The 20,061-nt window shown below is 46.7% G+C and overlaps 1 protein-coding gene across 1 annotated transcript in view; it reads right to left on the bottom strand.

Moving 5' to 3' along the window:
• The window catches only part of ANO2 (anoctamin 2), a 415,077-nt gene that overhangs the window by 314,395 nt on the left and 80,621 nt on the right, over positions 1-20,061 (bottom strand). Inside the window, exon 3 of the mRNA XM_075553136.1 lies at positions 8,040-8,138. Coding sequence (XP_075409251.1) covers positions 8,040-8,138 — 99 coding nt within the window. The remainder of the gene's footprint in view (positions 1-8,039; positions 8,139-20,061) is intronic.

Below are 20,061 nucleotides of genomic sequence, written 5' to 3'. Positions count from 1 at the left end.
GGATTCAGTGCACTGAGTTCAAACTTCTAGCCTCTTAAAACGTGTGAAAATAAGTTTCTGTTTGTGATAGCCACCTCTTCATGGAATTTCTTTATTGTCCAACTGAGTAACTAAGACACATGGCTTCCAAGCCGGAATCTCTAGAGGGCAGTGTCTGCGCACAATTTCCAACCAGTCACAAATCTTCATGGACTCGATGTATTCTTCCTAAGGGGCCACTCAAGGAGTCCCCAGTTGGTTCAAGTGACTACGTGAGGGACTACTAGCCAAAAGGTTGATGGTTCAAACCCTCCTAGAGCCTACTTAGAGGACACGCCTGGTGATCTGCTTCCAAAAGGCCTCAGCTTTAAACACTCTATAGAGCAATTCTATAATTAGATAAACTAAGGCCAGCATGAGTCAGAAGCAACTCAGAGAGAATACAACAACGTCAAAAGGGCCACTTGGGCTGGCTAAAATGCAAGATCACTTGCATTTTGACTGAAATTCTGTTAGCTTGGAGTTACGGTATGGCTAGTTTTCTCACACTCAGCAAATTGCTAGTGACAGTTTTATCTCTTCCAGGAAAAGGTAAAAAGATGAATTCTTCTTTAACAAACCAGGTTTATTAGATAAAAATATATATTTCTAATGGGTTTCATGGCAAGAATTAAAATATTAGTCGCATTTCTGCCATAACCTTACCTCTAAGTCAAGCTGGCTCAAAGCGAGGTACATGCTTTATTTTGCATTATGATGTTCCCCGAAACACAGTCTAATGTGACATCCTCGGTTTTTACCCAGAATCAGTTTAAGAAATGGTCAGGCAAAGAATGCTCCAGTACTTCATGTGAGGATTTATTTTATGGAAAATACATAGTCCTTTCAGTGCTCTTGTCCTGTGCATAGTCGACTGGACTTTAGCGACAGGAACATGTTTGTCTCTTCTAACAAAACAGAGGCTTATGCACTGAATTGAATTCCAGAACCAATTGGATGACACCTCACAGGAACAACAAAAACAAGAATAAAGAAGGCAAAGGTGATGAAGAATTTCATTCTGAGCTTCCGGGAAGCCAAAGCAGGAAGGAATATAGCTCATATCCCTACAGGTATCTCAGTATTTCCCCTGTACATCCTCAGATAGCTGCCATCAAGTTGACTGACTCGCTGGGATCAAGGAAACAGAACAAAACACTGCCTGGTCCTGGGCCATCCTCATAAACACCAAGATATTCAAATCCTTCAAGGCGGCTACTTGTGTAAAACATCTCACCAGGGTCTCCCTCTCTTTGGTGGTCTTCTTCACCAAACAGAATTCAGCCCTGTTGTTGACACCACCAAAGCCAGCCAGTGGGGCACTGTTCTGTTGTGATAAATAGATTTTCATCAACTGGTTTTTGAAAGAAGATCACCAGGCCGTTCTTCCCATTTGAATCTGGAAGCTCCCTTGAAGCCTCCACCACCAGAGACCCCGCTGGGATTCAAGGTACTGATGGCATAACTTCCGGGAACACGGCAACATAGAAGCCATCAAAGCACAACTAGCAGACAGACAGCCGGGGGTGTGGGGGTCTGATTCTCCCATAATTTCATGATTTTTTTACATGTCTTTTAAAAACTGGTTGTTTTTAAAACTAGTCTTTTACAACACTGGTTATAAGCCATCTCAAGTTGTATTTGTGGAAACAGACTAACGAATGAAAGAATCCTAGGTTCACAGAACAGAGTCAGTAATTGGGCTCTCAACCACTTCTTGCCAAACCTGCTGCATGTCCCTGGACACGGCGCCCTTCCAGCCCTCCCTCCAGCCCTGCACGGTCCTCCTGAAGCCTTTCTCAGTCACTGCATCACAGACACCTCGCACTTGGAGCCATCGGGCTGACAGATGGTGTGAGGACCCAGCTCTAGGCAAACGGAATCCCTGAGCACGTAGTCCAAAGGCCATCTGTTCCCATATTTCCATTGATACCACGTCTGGGCTGCCTTCTGCCTTGGCAGATTTCAGGGTCGAGGCGGGTTCCCAGCCACCCCTCCAACCTCACAGCTACGGACTGTGGAGGGAGAAAAAGGGGAAAGAGCAAGACGTGGCAGCTCCAGTCTATGGCCAACTGTCCAGCCACACTCATACCATAGGGACATGACACCAACAGCAGTAATACTGGCAGCTGGGATTGTGCCATAGTATGTAAATCATATTTCATGGTGTGTGCCCCTCTACTAGGAAGGGGTCCTGGCAGTGCCGTGAGGAAGTGCTCAGATGACAACGGAAAGGTCAGGGATACAAACTCCCAGTGGGAGAAAGATGGGTCGGCCTGTGTCTTTATAGATTGTAGCCCTGGGAGCCCAGGGGTGGTTCTATTCTGCCCAATGGGATCTCTATGAGGATCTGAAACGATCACTAGGAGGGCCCTAGGGGATTGCTATGGAGATCTTATATGATCAACCGTACATGAATGAGCATGCGTGTGTTTATGTTGGCATGCTAGCGACACTATCAGTTCCCCTACGATGAGAGACAGGCCTTCAAGACGTGCCTCGCTCCTACTTTTAAAATGAGCAGCACTCTGCATCTGCTCTCCTAAAACGGCAGCAGTTTCTTGGCGTTGATAGCATCCACTTGCACGCAAAGGACTCAAAAGCTAAAGTCCTTACAAGACCTGAGGGAGAACCATCACGAACCAGTTACGGATAGCTACAAGAGCCTTGACAAGAATGATTTTTACCCATATTCCAGCCAGGCACTTCTTCCAAGTTGAACGAACTCCGGCTGAACGAAGATGATTTCCCTGACAAAGAAGTGCTCCTTCACAGACTCTGCTATCTGCCTCCTCCCTAGTCCCTTCCCTTGCCTGTCTCTCCTAGAGAGTAACTGGAGGGAAGATGAAAGAAAAGGAGACACACATGTATGAATGGATGAAACGGAAAGGTTCACCACCATCCAAGGGGTAGAAGAGCTACCCTTACAGTGAGTACAACTTGCTCCCAATACCTATTTCCAACCTTCTCCTGAAGCTCAGGGGCCCAAAGCCAGGCCTTCCCATCTCCTTCCCTCGGTGTGAATGTTGACTGTCCCTCACAGAAGGCTGGCTTCTCTGTTGTTGTTTTTGGAAAAGAAATGCTTCCTTCCAAGAGTTCCCCGCCCTGTTAATATCTGTGTTTGGCTCTCCGAGCCCCTGGACACAGTACTAGGGATTTTGTCTGGTCTGAGTTCTGGAGCTCATGATTTCTTCTCAGTCTTCTCAGGCTCTCTGGACCACACTGAGTTACGATCCAGGCCTCCATGGACCGGACTGATGCTTAACGGATCCCCTAAAATGTTTCATTCTTCCTCCACGTGTCCCTCTCCAACAACATAGCTCATTATCAGTCACTCAACCCATTTAACAAAGAGATAAATGCCATTGGACCCAATGCCAGCCCCCAACAGATTGCCCTAGCCCATTTTTTCTGGCCCACCTGGAATGAGGTTTAACATGCCTCTTGGCGATCATGTTCTCAGATTAATTTTTGCACACAGGCACTGACTGGCACACCAAGTGGTACCAATACCACCCCTGTGAAGCCAACTATACCCCACCACATTATGGTGGGAACACTAAGAGGCTCTGGGGCCATGCGGCTGAACCATCAAAGAGCTGTCCACCTGGGACCCAGAAACTTTGGGGGAAATGGTGTTTGTTGTATTGCTGGAAGCAATTATCTTCTCTGCCTCTCCCCAGGCTCCCTCCCCCACCACATTTACATACAACACCTGTGCAGTGCTACTGAGTTGCTATTTTACCCAGTAGATAGTTAGTACTTAGGTATCTGAGCAATGCACTCTTCCTATCTTGCCCTTTGACTGTAAGTTCCTTGAGGGCTTGGCTGTTTCTTTGCCCTTCATGAAGTACTTCTCCAAAGACTCACTTTGTCAGTTCCATCAGAGCTGGCTAGCTATTCAATCAAAATAGAAATTGGCTCTGGCTAGTCATTCAGATAGAAAGCTAGTCAGAATTGAAAATATACATTAAATATACATGGACATAATAATAACTGCCTATATAGTCGTACTACAGATTAAGAATTGAATGCTTACATCTCCTAAGGAATATAGGGTATTGGCATTCTTATATTGTAGACGGGGAAGATGAGGCTCTGAAAGATTAGGTGATCCACTAAATCACATAGCACACAAGTGTAGAACCAAAGGCAGAAGACTGGCCTTCTAAGGATGAATGTAGCACTGTTTACCATTCTCTGCTATCAAAACAAAGTGGAGGGAGACCTAGATGTAATTTCCGAATAGTATGCTCTCGCCCTGATCATCACATCTACAAATCCAAGGGTTGGTCCTTCCTAAAACTACAGATGATACATTGCAAACAGCTGAGTGTTTGGCAGCACTTAACCTCTGAGAGCACCTACGTTAGTTAAACAGAACTATACTTTCAAAGTCATGAGCTTGTGACAAGGCAGAGACCACCGCAACCAGAGGCAGACACTACTTGAGGGCTGAACCTAAAGATGAGCAGCCGAACAATGGAGTAGAAAATAAGAGGTGTGGTGGGGGGTACAAAATAGAGGGAGGATGGAAGAAGGCATCGAGGGGTAGGAGGAAGAGAGAAGAGAAGTGGGAATGGAGAACGGAAAGAAGAGCAGCAATAAAAGGGGGAAAAGAAGAAGGACACCAATGTCTAGAGTGCCTGCTACATGCTTCTCCCCGTGACGGAGGGAGGGGGTTAACAAATACTACAGTTGGGGTCAGCTTCTCTCTACGTATCAGCCATCAGCGATTAAAATCACAGAAACTAAGGTGCAAATGGAATGAAGTTAAACACTGTTGGATCTTCAGATAAATCAAAGACAAAGGAGAATAATACAAGGGGGTACCCCCCCGCCCCCCAATGGAACATGTCCCCTGGGCAGAGCATTCACTGTAGTATGCATTTTTCCCACGAGGTGAGCATCAAGCAACTCACTCTGAGTCAGTGCAAGGAGTGGCATCACCCGGGAAGGTTCTCTCTCGTCACAGTGAACTTTTTCGTAAAAGCCATTTCACTCTAACCTCGTCTGTTTGTTTTTAAAATACTTTTATTGGGGGCTCTTATGTCTCTTACCACAGTTCATACATTCATCCATTGTGTCCAGCACATTTATACATATGTTGCTATCATTTTCAAGGCATTTTCTTTCCACCCGAGCCCTTGACATCAGCTCCTCATTTTCCCCTGCTCCTTCCCCTGCCCTCCCTCCCTCCCTCATGAACCCTTGATAATTTATACATTATTATTATTTTCATATCTTATATCTTTTCTGTTGTTTGTCCCCCTTGTAGGGGGTTATATATTGATCCTTGTGATTGATTCCTCCTTATATATCCTGGATTCCCTGTGTGATGGGCTCTTATCTGGCAGTGTACCTGTCAAACCTTGGGGGGGGGGTGTTGTAGGGGTTTTTTTGATGACTGATTTAAGAGAACAGCATGTGACTATGAAATTTTGTTTCCTGCTTGGGGAAAAATGCCGCAGAAACTGGTGTAATGTTGAACACAGTTTACAAGGACAGCACTATGGGAAAAACTCAAGTCTACGAGTGGTTTTCTCATTTCAACAAAGTGAACTGTTGACTGATGACAAACCTCGTTCTGGACATTCGTCAACTTCCTGAAAGGACTAAAATGTCAACTCATAGTGCATTTGGAGTTCGTTCCACCAGGTCAGACTGTTAATCAATCTTTTTATTTAGAGGTTCTGAAGAGATTGCGTAACAGTGTGCAACAAAAAGTTCTGTTTTGTGGCAGACGGGGGACTAGTCTTAACACCACAACAATGCACCTGCTTATGCAGTCATCTCCGTGAGCCAGTTTTAGGCAAAAAAAAAAAAAAAAAAAAACCCCAAAAAACCCCCAAAAACCCCAGCATGCCTCTCTTGCCCCATGCACCTGACACACCTAACCTCACTCCAGGCAACTTTTTTTTTTGTTTCCACAAATGAAAGGAACATGAGTGGAGAGTGATTTGATGATGTGGAAGAGGTGAAGAAAAATTTTAAAAATGTTTCCAAGAATGGAATCGCAAATTTGACAAATGTATTAAGTGTATTGGAGAGTACTTTGAAGGTGATAAGGTTGTTTTGTTAAAAAAATTAAATTAAGACCTAGCTTTGAAAATTCCATATTTTTGGAGGGACCCCCCTCATATATTAGAGTTCGAAGGAAGACTAAAGAAAGAAGAAAAATGGTCGGCCAAAGGAGACTCCATCAAAAGTTATCGTCTAACTAAAGAGGCCAGGGTAGCATTTGTGGAAGAGGAGATGCGGCTCAGAGTGAAGATGGAGCCTGCATTTGAGACCAGTGGCTTTAGGAGTGAGAAAGCTATGAGGAGAAGACAAAAGACACAGCCAGCAGTGTGCGTGAAAGAGGAGAGGGCATGGCGTCATTCTTGGGACCTTCCTATGCAAGGGGCCCCAAATAAATGTACCTTTTATTGGCAAAATACATTTTGATCTAATATCCATGTCTGTGTTCATTCACTGTTTAGTAGTCACTGGTGGTCCATCTGTCCTGGGAGGGCATCGGGCTAATGAATCTCTCAGGACAGAACCCATCGACTTCAACTTTCTTGGAAGGGGGATTCATGATGACATCAGCCACATACAGGTATTTGATTGATCTTTTTACATGGTGTGTGTTTGAGGTAAAATTCTACACAAAAATTAGGTTGCCGTTCAACAACCCATATGCAAATTTTTCTGTGACAGCTTATGGTCCTCCCCATGTGTCAGCCCTGTCACCATGTTCACCTGTGTGCTGTTTCCATCTACCCAGTTCCCCTTCCCCTTCTTGCCTTCTCGTCTTTTCTTTGGGATCAATGCTGACCTTCTGGTCTCATAGAGTTGATGGTTCCCAGGAGCACACTCCTCACGGTACTTGTGCTTATTTTAGAGACGAATCTGTTAGCTGACTGAAAGGTGGCAACTGGTGGTTTTTGACATAGATAGTAGATCTCGTGGTGGTGAGGAGATTGTTGATAGAGCCAACAAAGCAAATCAAAATGGTAACTATGGCAGTGCTGCTGATAGTGGGGATGATGATGAGCAGGGTGGTACGGGGTAGTGCAGAAGGCAACTACTATATGGAAACATGGCAGTGGTGGAGAAAGGGAAATCATGCTGATGGCAGTTGGAAAGACCACTAGCCATATGGGTCACCAATGGTGAAACAACATTCTGTGAGGTGTGTTCACACATCATTAAACTAGAGCACTGTCTGCCTCAGAACCCTTCCTGGAGATATCTCTGATGGTCAAGGCAATGGCCACTGTCCCCCGTAATGCCTAATAAGAAGAGTGGGGAGTCTGTGGGGGCTGCTTCTTTCTCATCAGAGCTGTTAGTAACATTTTTATTTTACAACAAACGGTGTCATCTAAGAATTCCCAGGAGAATTTTCTTAGAAATCATGTAAGCCATGTGGTTCTCAACCCAGGTGGACATCAAAAACCTGATGTTAGAACCTCGTTCCATACCAAGCAACTGAATTAAATCTAACAGAAACGGGGATGATGACAAGAACATTTTGCAAACACTTCCGAATGATTCTGATGAATTCAATGGGTGAATTCATCAGAATGTTTTATATAAGGGAGAACCACAACTCACACAGCGGCAGATCTGAACCAGAAGGGGACTGCCTCACCAGTTCACTGCTACCAACTTGCTATTCAATCTCATTGCCACAGTCCCGCTAAAGAAATGCCCGCGAGTGTGGGGACCCCACAGAAAAAGGACAAAGGAGGCATAATGGAGAAATGAAGAAGGTGGATCAGAGCAATGTGTGGCTTTTCGTGGACCAGAGCCCAGGTGGTGCTCTGGAGAGAGACTCTCCCAAAGCCAGCTCCTCTCTCCACGCCAACTCTCCTCTCCATCCCACCCACATCATGGTCACATATTTGGGATCCCTGGGGATGCAAGTGTGAATTCAATTCCACAAAACCCACATCCCACCTGGCCCAGTTCCCAAACTGTCTAAGGGTCCATCCAGCCCTTGTGAGACCCAGAGCTCAGAAGAAACATGCTCATACTTTCTTGGTGGGAACTTTGATCTTCAAGAATTCCGCCTCTCTGGTCAGCACCTGCCATGGGGCGTGAATCCGGACAAAGATGGATCCCTGGCTTTTACTCTGCAAGGTACAAAAAAAAAGAAGAAATGGAAACACTTAGAAGGACATAGCTTAAATTCTTCAACTCCCCAGCTCCCTCCGACCAGAAGACCTAAGGAACCAGTTGTTCCTTCAGCTTCTGACTTTTGCTCTTTTTAAACTTCACCAAGTACCAGTCCCCTCCAAGCCATACCCCTTCCACCAGTTCTATTCCAGGAAGGCGACCATCAAACATTACAGACTAGTATTCCCAAAAAAAATGTACCCTAGAAGCCTGGTGGCTTCAGAGGGAAAAAGAATTCAAATGATTGTGTGCACAGGTTTTTAATGTAAGATATTGTGATTTTTCCAGAAATCCCATCATACTCTCACTAACAGTTGTCCAGTGGCAGGATTCAATGAACAGTGTGCAACTCATTTCCATTCATCGGTTCACTGTTTATTGTACATTTTGAAGTTGTATTCTACTATAGTGTTGTAGCTCCAATGCATACCGGTGGCTCCTTGAAGGCTGAAAGTAGTGATATCAATAATAATGTGGACAGTGCAGCTCAAACAATGGCGTAACCCTCAGCCATGGTGAGCACTCCGCTGACTACAGCACTCCAACTACAGCACATGCAACTACGTTCTGGGACAAGTGCTTTGGGAACATGCTGATCTCATCCAAAGAGTCCAAGATAACAGAGAAGAAAAGGAAATGCAGTCAGACGAACTTGAATATTAGGTTTTGTTGGCTCAACAAGTCATTTGTCCCTCGTTAAAAACTTGTCCGTTCTCTGGGCCTCCCGTAACACAAGAACACTTTGTTCTGATAACCCAGCATTCTTTGATGCTCACCTTCCTGACACAATTGCTGAAGACAAAATGGGTACAGAAGCAAATGTGGTGAAGAAAGCAGTTTGTGCCCAACTATCAAAAGATGTAGCATCTGGGGTCTTAATGGCTTGAAGTCAAACAAGCAGCCATCTAGCAGGGAAGCAAATAAGCCCACATGGAAGAAGCACACCAGCCTGTGTGATCCTGAGGTGTCAACAAGATCTGGTATCAGGTATCAAAAGATCCAAAACTAACAAGTATACCAATGTGAATGAGGGAGGTTGAAGTGGAGACCCAAAGCCCATCTGTAGACAATTGGACATCCCCCCATAAAAGGGTTATAAGGAAAGGATGATTCACTTAAGGTGTAGTATAATATGGATGAATCACATATCATTTCTCTAGTTCCTTAATGCTTTCCGCCCAGCTAGATCAGAGAACACACATTGGTACAGATAAGAGCTCTCAATACATGGAATTCAGGACAGATAAACCCCTCAGGAACAGTAGTGGGAGTAGTGAGATCATGAGGGCAAAGGGGTGGTCAGGTAGGGAAAAGGAGGAGAAAAGGGGAACCCATCACAAGATTAGGTATACAGACCCCCCCCCCAAGGGGATGAATGACAGAAATGTGGGTGAAGAGAGGCACTGGACAGTGTAAGATATAAAATAACAAAATATAACTGATCAAGAATCCAAGTGGGTGGGAGGGTGGGGAAGGGAGAGGTAAAAAGAGGAGCTGATACCAAGGGGCTCATGTAGAAAATGTTTTGAAAATGATGATAGCAACGTATATACAAATATGCTTGATACAATTGATGTATGGAATATTAAAAGAGATGTAAGAGCCCCCAATAAAATGACTTCAAAATAAATACATAAATAGAAGCCCGTGTTAATGGAGGTGGGGTGGGGAACCCCCCAAACTTGTCCATATAGAACACGAAGCCCAGCAGAGTCCTTGCCTCATCTACAAAGTATAAGCGCCATTTGTCCTCTTGTCACTTCCACTCGTGGAAATCCTCTATGTGTCAGAGTGGAACTGTGTGTCCCATAGGGTCTCCTGGGCTGGGGTTTCACAAGTCCACCGCCTGGTCTTTCTTCCAAGGTACCTCAGGTGCATTCACACTATCAATCTTTTGGTTAGTAACCAAGAGCCTAATCATTCTGGCCCCCCAAGGGTTCTAAGACCTCATTTTCTTTTCCAGAGCAAGCACATACAGAAAAATATTTTCCAGTGTGAATTTCATTTTGTCTTAAAAGCCTGACTTGAATGGTTAAAACCTTATCATCTGATCCCCCCCCCCCCACCCCTCTGATACACTTTGGGCCGGATCTGGTTTTCCATAGTTTCTGTATGTGTGTGTGGTTTTTTGGTGTGTTTGGTATTCATACTGGGATTTAGCTCTGATGTGTTTTGTCATTAGGGCGTAGCCGTCTTGAATTTTCGTTATGTGTTATTCTGTTTTCAGGTATAAGGAATCCAGGATGGATGAACCTATAGAGGCAGCAAGTAGAATAAGGGCTCTTGGGGGGGGGCGGGTTAAGGGGAGGGGGTGAAAGAGTCAGTATCGAGGAGTCCCAGAGGAAGGAAATGTCTGAAAGGGACTGTGGCAGCAAGCGTACGACACTGCTTGCTGTGACTGAACTATGGAACAGTGTGAGGGCTGTAATAGCGCCCAATAAAATGGCTTTGGAAAGAGATGAAAGTCTGGTAGAGGGGAAAAAAAACAAACAAACAGAAAGGCAGATTAATATCCCATTATTTGTAAGAAGCTTACAAAACGACCTGCCAAGTCCACCGCACGCTTTGTGTCCAGAGAGAAGGTGAAGCAAGCGGAGAGCCAAGTCCCTTCTTCAGTTGCTCGCTGGCAGTGACAGGGTGTCTGTGGACCACATGCCTCCCCCACGTGGAGATGCCCTTGGAGGCCAGAGTGGGGGGCGGGTGTTGGCCAGAGTGTTTCACAGAGAGAAGCGGCGCTCCTAGCTTTTGGTGTCATTCACCCTGACAGACCGCGTTCCCAGAGAAGGCATCTTCTTGTTTAAGATTTAGTGTGAATCCTGCAGTGCAGGGCACCTGGACATCAGTACAGCAAAGGCACCCACCTTGGTGCTATTATCCACGTGAAAACCGCAGTCCCTTTGGAATCTTTGTCCCCAACTCTGTTCACCAAGAACCGTGGCTGTTCAGAGGCACGTCCTCTGATCTGGTCTTAATGTTGAAGATAGTGGTGGAAACCATCAACCTGCAGTTACCTAGCTCGCAGGGCGCTGAGCAGAGAAATAGGTAGCAAGTGGCAGTGCTTCTTCCCACAGAGGTACACCAGCCAATCATGAAAGAAGGACTGAGATTGAGAGCTAGGATATGATTCTTACAAACGAAATTCTGACACATGGGGGACCTCGCTTGTGTCCAAAGAAAACTGTGTTCTGCAGGAGTTTCAGGTCTGATTTTTCAGACACAGATCCCCAGAGCTCGCGTCCAAGGTGTCTGTGAGCAGACTAGAACCCTCAACTCCACGCCTAGCGGCTTAGCCATGTGGATCATCCAGGGATTCTGACAGAGTAAAGCTGGATAGCAGGGCGTATCTGTCACCGCATTGATCGCCGGGGCTGATTCAGATGGTCTCTCTGCCTGATCAGGTGTCCCCTTCCTCCCTCACACTCCGTGAGCACCCCCCCCCCATGCTGAGCATATGGTTTGAAGAGGCTGGCCTTCTGCGATGGAAAGAAAATACAGAGGAGTAGCTGCATCCCCTGCTGGAACCTCGAGCAAACTCTCAAAGTAAGGCTCTCTCTGTGACTTTCAATGATGACCCCAAATATACCAAGTCATTCAGATCTCTGGAGCCCATCTACTCCACTTCTGGGATAAAATCCCAAGCTTTATATAAAAATAAATCCACTTCTCAAATAGAAGAGTGACTTGCGGTGTAAAAGGCTTAGGTAGCCCATAATTTGCAAGTATTGAAAATGACCAGCAGGGTCACCAAACCTAACTAATGAGTGCTCATTAGGTGCCAGGACTGAGCTGGCTGGTTGCATGCTTTAGTGCCCATAATATCTAGAACTGGTCCTATTGTTACCTCTACTCTATAGTTGAGGAAACCAGGGCAGAAAGAATTCATTAATTTATCCAGAGTACACTAAGCACCCAAGCCCCACTGCCACCAATTTAATTATGACTCATAGCAACCCTATAGGACAGCATGAAACTGCTTTTTATGGTTTCCCAAACTGTAAATATTTGGGGTAATGGGGAGCTGACCATTCTTCTGGAGAGCAGCTGGTGGGTTTGAACCACCGTCAACCTTGCAGTCAACAGTCCAACATCAAACCGGTTGTGCTCTAAGACGCCTTGAGTTACATGATAAACGAAAGACCAAGTGCACTGCCCTGGAGTCAATTCCAACTCAATCCTTCCTCCACCCCCTTCCTTACTCACTCACCCCAACATGTAGCCACTCTGTAGGACAGAGTAGAACTGCCCTTTTAGGTTTCTGAAGTTGTAAAATCTTTATGGCGTGACCCTTAAGATCATGGTCAAACCCAGTATTCACACCCAGGTAGCCTCTGCTCTGCTTGATGAATTGTCTTCTCTTACTGGCTTGTTGCTGAATGCATTTAAAAGCAACATCCAAGGACCGCGACAGGACACAGAGACCCTTTTAGACTAAAATAGAACGAGGGAATGGATAAGGAACTGGTATGACAGCTCGACGATGAAAACACCCAGCCTCCGGCTCCCAAGGGCGACACCGTTCTGACAGAGCCGGAAAGAGGCCTGCAGCGAGCCAGCTTCCTAATTTCCATCTTTGGACTATCCGAACTCTTAGGGTCATCAATCACGTCCTGCTACTTCTAAGAATAAGTTGAGGTTTTCTAATTTAATGAGACTGAAGGGTAAGGAAGGCAACCATCTTTGGACTTGACCTGCTGCCTGATACGTTTTAGATCATAGATCACGACTGGTATCATTTTCCTCATGTGTGCAAAATCATGATGCGATTGATTATAAGTCATTGTTTTTTCTTTAGTTTTAAATTGGGATGAATCCTCTTCAACTTAAGCGAATCAATGGCTCATGTATAAGTATGCTCACTATCCATTAAATGGCTGCAGATGTTCAAAGTTTGAGGAAGGCGTATGAGTCAAACAGTCCTATCAAGGGCTGATGTTACTCTATTCTTTTGCTAATCTATTGCAGTTCATATTTGCCTCCTTCCCTTTAATCATTTTTTCAGAGGCTAACTAGCTCAAACCAGATCCAGTCAGAAGATAACCAGCCCAAACCAGACCCAGCTAGTTCGGGCCCTCACACACACAGGGTCAGAGTCTTTCAGTCCGTGGAACCAAATTGCTAAACCCTGCAGCAGAATGCCGTGCTTTCCCAGAGCATTTGTGCAGTGAGTTAAAAACTGCACAGCCTAATACATCATTCCACCAGTTCCTAGTCCAACCCATCCCCTTTGTATGAACATGTGTAACCCTCTTGCATTTTCCTATAAAACCGAAAACCCCTAGTCAGATCTGAGACTTGTCCTCCGGCTCCCTACTTGTCGCTTTGTAATAAATCTACTCCCTCTTTCTCAAAGACCAGTTTCCAAAGAGTGGATTTCTGTGCAGAGCCAGCAGAGATTTTCTTTGAATCATTTGCAGGAGAGTGAGGGTGAAATCTCACTGTCTTGATGGCAGACAGCTAGCTCTTCCCGGATAGCCACCCTTCCCTTTTAATTAAGCATAAAATGTGACCGTTTGGTTTTGCGTCAGCTTGCCTGGGCATCAGCAGTTTGCAGTTGATACCTGCTCCTTGGTGTGGTCTAATATCATGTAAACAACTCTATTCTGGGGTCTGCTTCGAGCAGCAAAGGAGGTGTAAAGGGATTGGGGGGATAGCTGTCTTGTTCTGCAGGTCGCCGTTCTGCCGCAATTGAAAGGCAGGTTCCTGGGGGTATGTCCTACTCTGATTTAAGAAGACTCTGTGGGAAGGTTTTCTCCCTTCTTGATGTTCTGGATCCTGCATTTGTCTCATTAAACTCTGGTTCTTTGGACCTGAGTCAACAGCCTACTATGCTGCCTGTCAACCACAGAAGTTATCAGTGGCCTGTCATCTTGGCGCCTGAATCTGGATTCAACCATCTCTGCCTCGACCAGCCCATGGTCTCCCAGCTTCCTGGTTAGTTTTCCTGTTTCCTCTTTGCTCACGACCCCAGCAGCTAGCCGAGTCAGGAAAAGCTTCCTGCTTAGCATCTGACCTACAGCCTTGAACCAGACTAAACTTACACACTTGTGCAACTATGGAAAGCACTTTTCGATATAAATTTCTTTCTTTATATGCACATATAAGTGCCAATGCCGTTATTTCTCTAGAGAACTCAGCCTGACACACATACAAAAACAAGTCTCTATCTCCCAGCTTCCCCTGACAATTAGGTATAATCACAACATTATGATCACAGCCCATGAGATAAAGGAAGTGATAGAAGGGAAATTTCACCAAGAAGCTTCTGGAAACCTCAAGCAAATGAATGGGGTTCCCCCCCCCCCCATATTCTTCCCCTTCTCCAATCTGCCGCTCTGATCCTGAGTACAGCGCCTCAGATCGTGACATCAAAGGCAAGGTCAGAATCGGCAAAGGTATCAGGTGATAACCTGACTGGTGTCTGACTCTATGGAGAGGCGGAGTGGCTGTGCACCAGCTCCTGGATTTTCATCCGCAGAAAGCTAAGGTCTTCGTGTGTTTAGCAACTGAGTTCTTAGCGTCTCTAACTGCTGCAGAATAATGTTGTACTAACTAAAGGAGCTTCTTACCCCCTCCCCAATGCCAGGAAGCTAATTCCCTCCAGGACTCTCCTCTGTTCTCCTCCAATGGAATGTGCTGTAGACGAAAAGGAAGGCTGGAATGCTGTTTTGTGGTGTTCACACCCAGTGATCACGTTCCTTTCATGCCATACGATATCATCACCTGTTCGTAGAGGGAAAGTCTAGGAGCTGCTGTGGGAGATGGGCTGTCGTGACAACACCCCCTGAAGAGAAAGCAGATACTTGGAGGCCTCTGGGCAGAGCCAGCACAGAATGCTGACCTCCTTCTTACTCACGGAGCAATCCCCAATCGGAGGTTAGCAGGAGTGAGGACAGAGTGAGAAGTGTTGGCTTTCTTGTTGGCCAAGCCCAACTGACGTCTCCCCTGTGTCCCTCTTCCTCGATTCATACAGACATCGTGGGGGGGGGGGGACGGGTCTTGTCCACAGAGTTGTTTCTGACTCCTGCCGACCACACGCGTTGTAGAACAGAGCTTCTCCACAGGGTTTCCTGGCTCTCATCTTTAAGGAAGAAGATCTCCAGGCCTTGCTCCCCCCTGGTGAGCTCTGTGGGTTTGAACCGCAACCTCTCAGGAACCAGCCAAATGCAAACCAGGTGTAAAAGAGTGGGCAGAGCTTAAGCTTCGGATCCAGAGAAACTATGATTTGACTCCTGAGCTGTGAATGGTTTCATAGCTGTGGGACTTTGGAAAGGTCAATGAACTACGTGCACCTCCGCTTCCTCTGCTCTGTATAAAAGGAGAGAGAAGACTTTGTGGAGTTATGACAGGATTAGAGGTAAAATGTGTGGAAGTCCCTACTATGGAGTCTGGGACTCAGAAGGGCCAATATCTGGCAGCCATGACTCTGGTGATGGGCTCTGCATGGCAAAGGCTTCTTCATTGGGTATCGGGTACTTCTTCTGTATCCTTCAAGTGCATGGTCCTGATCTGGGCAAACAGCAGGTGTTCAGGAAGCACCTGAAATTGACAGACAGGGTTTCGGGGAAACCAGCTCCTTCTAGTCTAAAATTGTGAACCACTCATCCTGGCTTGTTCACTGTCCTGCACTTGTAAAAAGTCATTTATAGGGTTTTTAAAATGCCTCAGGTGCCCCCAAAGGAATTCACAGGTTCAAACAAAATAGTGCATCTCCCAAATCTGAGGATTAGGTAAGAAGATATTACTCCCAAAACTGGCCCAAAGAAAAGATTAGCCATGAGAGGGTACCATAAACCATCCCTAAAAGCAAGCCTGTAACTCAGTAGTCAGCATAGCTGGAGGGGCCCCAAAATTTCACCCAACAACTAAATTTTAAGTTCCCATCAAATGAAGGAGGAGAACCAGGACTCAAGGATTTCTCGAGGAACTGCACCCCCCACCCCAAAGCAGGTGCCTCTGGGGGGCACAATGCTCCTGTGGCAAGAAACGTAGAAAGTTCTCAGCTCAGTGGAAATGTCCGAGAAGCTATACAACTCTTTTCACTGTGTGCTTCTGCGTTCATGAAAACAGTCCACAGAGCCTGTTTCTCCAGCTCCTTGGCATCAGGAAGACGAACCGAAATAGGGGTGTGAGCACTCTGGTCAAGGGGCATGCATAGTCCTCCCCACTCCTGCCACTCCCCGTTCAGGATCATCAGTCTGGTTTAGGTTATGTGACTGTCCTGTGACTTCCCAGACCTGCTCATCACTAAGGGCACTGACAGAACACTGAGTTGACACAGAGACAGAGACAGACCACCGACCTTGAACCTGTGCCCTGCTTAACCACTCAGTCTCTCCCAGTCCCTGCCTCCCTGCCACCCCAGGTTGACCCAGTGGCAGGGCTGAGAAGATGCACAATCTGTAGGAGGCCCTGGGTGATGCAAACAGCTCGGTTACTCTGTTGCCAACTGGAAGGTTGGAGGTTTCAGTCCATCCATGGGGGTCACCAAAGCATCTGGGCCCTGGGATAGACCTCCAAATCGGCCATTAGGAACCCCAAATAGCAAACTCAAAGCCACATGGGGGCAAGTACTTCCCTTTTGGCCTCTTACGGTCTCCATGAAAATGACCACAACTCCCTGGTCTGATGGATACTAGCGGAATGCTCAGGACACGTGTTTCTTTAACATCCTTTGAACCCAGGCTCGGAACCCACCCCCATATCTCCCTGGAAACCAAACGGCAGACGGGCCTATAGAGAGAACAGTGACGCCTGCGAGGATGCACACCTCAGAATAGCCCATCAGAGAGGTCCACAAACAGCGACTGGAAGGCGGGACGAGACAGGCAAGCAGAATGGCTGGAGATGGGGAAACCAGGCCGGAGGAGTGCCATTCCACAGAGGGAATCACAACTAGTGTTTCCAAACAAAATGCACTCTCGCCGTTGACTGGGAAGGCAATTCCCCCTGTAAATGTTACCAAGTCACAGTAATGATGTCTTTAAAAAAGATAGGAGACCCTCTACAGCACAGTTCTACTCTGACACACAGGAGGTCGCCATGAATCAGGATGAGCTCAGTGGCAACTGGGAGAAACAGCTCCTCCCTCCGCTCTCCCACTTCCCCACGCTCCTCTCACTCCACAACCCTCCTCACTGGCCTTCAACTTCGCCTGCCAACTGCCCACCCTGGAGCCTCCTTGTCCACCTTTCTCTCCTCAGACCCCCTCCCACTCCAGCTCCCTCCTCACCCCCACTCGCAGCCAACTCCTTTGTCCTTAAAGTCTACTTCCTCAGCAGGGCCTTGCCTGCGCCCCTGGGTTCCACTCTGCCCCCTGCTCTTGCTTTCAGAGCTCTGGCCTTCTGCTTTCTAGCACTTTCCACTACGGCCATCATTGTAGACCTCGGCGTGTCGTGTATATCTTTCTGGCCAGACCTTAAAGGCCACGAGACAAGGAGCATACCTGTCCGCATTGCATGGGCCTCAGCCACCACCATAGTTCATAGCAGGCAGTAAGTACTCAGTAATTATTTATTGAAAAATAAAAAAACGTTCATTGCAAGCTGTGGTAATTATATAATCATTTGTCAATTTTAGAGGATTAAGAGTGAAGGGGTGGAGTCTAGCCTGACAATCAGATCACAGCCAATGAGGCCTCTGTGTGGGCATGACCTTCTCCTGAGGATGCTGGGAACTCCTGTCTTCCTCTGTGGAGGCTGGAGATCCTCTCTCTCTCTCTCTCTGCTCACTCCCTGGGAGACAGTGCAGCTGACACTCAACTGCCCTGAGCTGGAAAAGCCACGTGGAGACACCTGCCAGTGGAAATGCTTATAACACCACTGGATCTACAAGACTTTCCACCCCCTGGCCTGTGATGATCCTGCATTTGACATCATTGCATGTGTTCCGTGATTCTGAAGAGGACTTTATAGATTGATATCGGACATATGGACTAATATTGGACTTATGGACTTGATCTGGACTGGGCTGGGATGCTTTATCAATATTCAATTGCTCTTATACATAAATCTCTTTCCTATACACATATGAGTGTCTCTGGGTTTGTTTCTTTAGTCAACCCAGACTAACACACAAGCTTAATATGCATATGCACTTAGGAGGCTCCTACTTTGGGTCTTGTATGTAACTTCTAGAAATGGCCCCAAAAGTCCAGAAAGTAAATGGTAACTGGTAGTTGCATAATTTCACATCAACGTGATAAATAGCATTCAGGGTAGTATCTAGCCTGTCAATCAAGTCACAGCCTGATGATGCCTCCTGGTGGGCATGGCCTTCTCATCAGGAAGGTCCTGGGAACCTCCCTTCACTCCCTCTCTGCGTTCACATTCCTGTTGACAAGCCACCTGGAGCCAGGCTGAGACCTGAGAGAGCCCTGGAGATGCTTCCACCACCACTGGATCCATAAGACTTCCACCCACTGGCCTGTGATCTTCCTGCATTTTGCATCATTGCATGTGCTGCATGAGTCTGAAGAGGTATTTATGGACTACTATAAGCCTTATGGGCTAATATAGGACCTACGGACTTGATCTGGACCAGGCTGGGATGTTTTCTTAATATACAATTACTCTTTGATATAGAGCTTTTCTTTTCTTTTGTTTTTAACATTTTATTGGGGGCTCATACAACTCTTATCACAATCCATACATACATCAATTGGGTCAAGCACAGCTGTACATTCATTGCCCTCATCATTCTCAAAACATTTGCTCTCCACTTAAGCCCTGATATAGAGCTTATTCTTATACATATACGAGTGTATCGGATTTGTTCCTCTAGTCAACCCTGTCTAAAACAATAATCTTTTCCTACAGGATTTAAACTTATTTCCATTTTGAAGAAACAATTCCAAATGATCCCAAAGTATCATTCCCTCGTTCCCCAAACTAAAACTATTCAAGTGCCCGGTGACTGGGGAACCTTATAACATTCTCCACTCTGTAGGTAACCTAGGTCCTCAGCACTGGTGCAGATCACTGCTCCTTTTTCTGACACAGACTCACAGAACAGGAGCTGGGCTGAAATGAAACGCCCGGCTGCCTTAGGAAGCTCAGGGGGTGTAAAGAGTTAACATACTGAACTGAGAATCAAAATGTTAGAGGCTCCCGCCCGACCAGAGGCCCTGAGAAGAAAGGTTGGAGAAATCAGCCCGGGAGCTCTCCCTCAACACACAAGGGGTCCCCATGGACGATTTAAGGCGTGTGGTAGCACGAAGGAGGAGCAGACACGGGGATGCTATGGAAAAGAAAATGCCATTCCAGTGCAAAGTCATTTGGGATTTTATGTGGCCAGCATCAGACATCCCTGGCGCCCAAGGGCCTCTCCGTCGGCTCTATCCAGTATCCGCATGCTGCCAGCTCACAGCAGAGCCCGGGATGGGGACGGCGACATTCCAGAATTGATTTGGCCACAGGACTGTCGAGTCGGAGGACACCTCCAAGACATCCAGCATGTCTTTCTCAAGAAGACCTAAAGGCCAGGGGCGGGCCCGCTTGGGCATGGATAGACCCAACGGATGCAGGAATGGAATTCAGAGTGCTCACCCAAGGTCCATGCCCCATCGTTGGTGAGGGTCAGCGTCACACATCCTGAGGGACCCCAGCTCAGCCCAGGAGCAATCCTGCAGACCTGGCTCCACGAAAGACGAAGGAGGTAAGAACAGGGAAACACAGGGGGGTGGGGGTGGGGGTGGGGGATGCCCTGCTGCCCAGTCACCTCTATGGTGCTGCAACCATTGCTTAAGGCCCTCGGCCATGCGCTCCTGTTGAGATCACCCATATTGTTTATGTCCTGTTGCTGTTATCCAAAGGCTGCATGTGGCTTCACAAGGCCACGTCTTCCCTCTAGAGAGACAAGAACGAATGGGAGGCCGCCCCAGCC

This window comes from Tenrec ecaudatus, chromosome 6, assembly GCF_050624435.1.
Source record: "Tenrec ecaudatus isolate mTenEca1 chromosome 6, mTenEca1.hap1, whole genome shotgun sequence".
Taxonomy (NCBI): Eukaryota; Metazoa; Chordata; class Mammalia; order Afrosoricida; family Tenrecidae; genus Tenrec; species Tenrec ecaudatus.
Note: the sequence above shows the minus strand (reverse complement) of the source record. Positions and strands in the feature narration are given on the sequence as shown.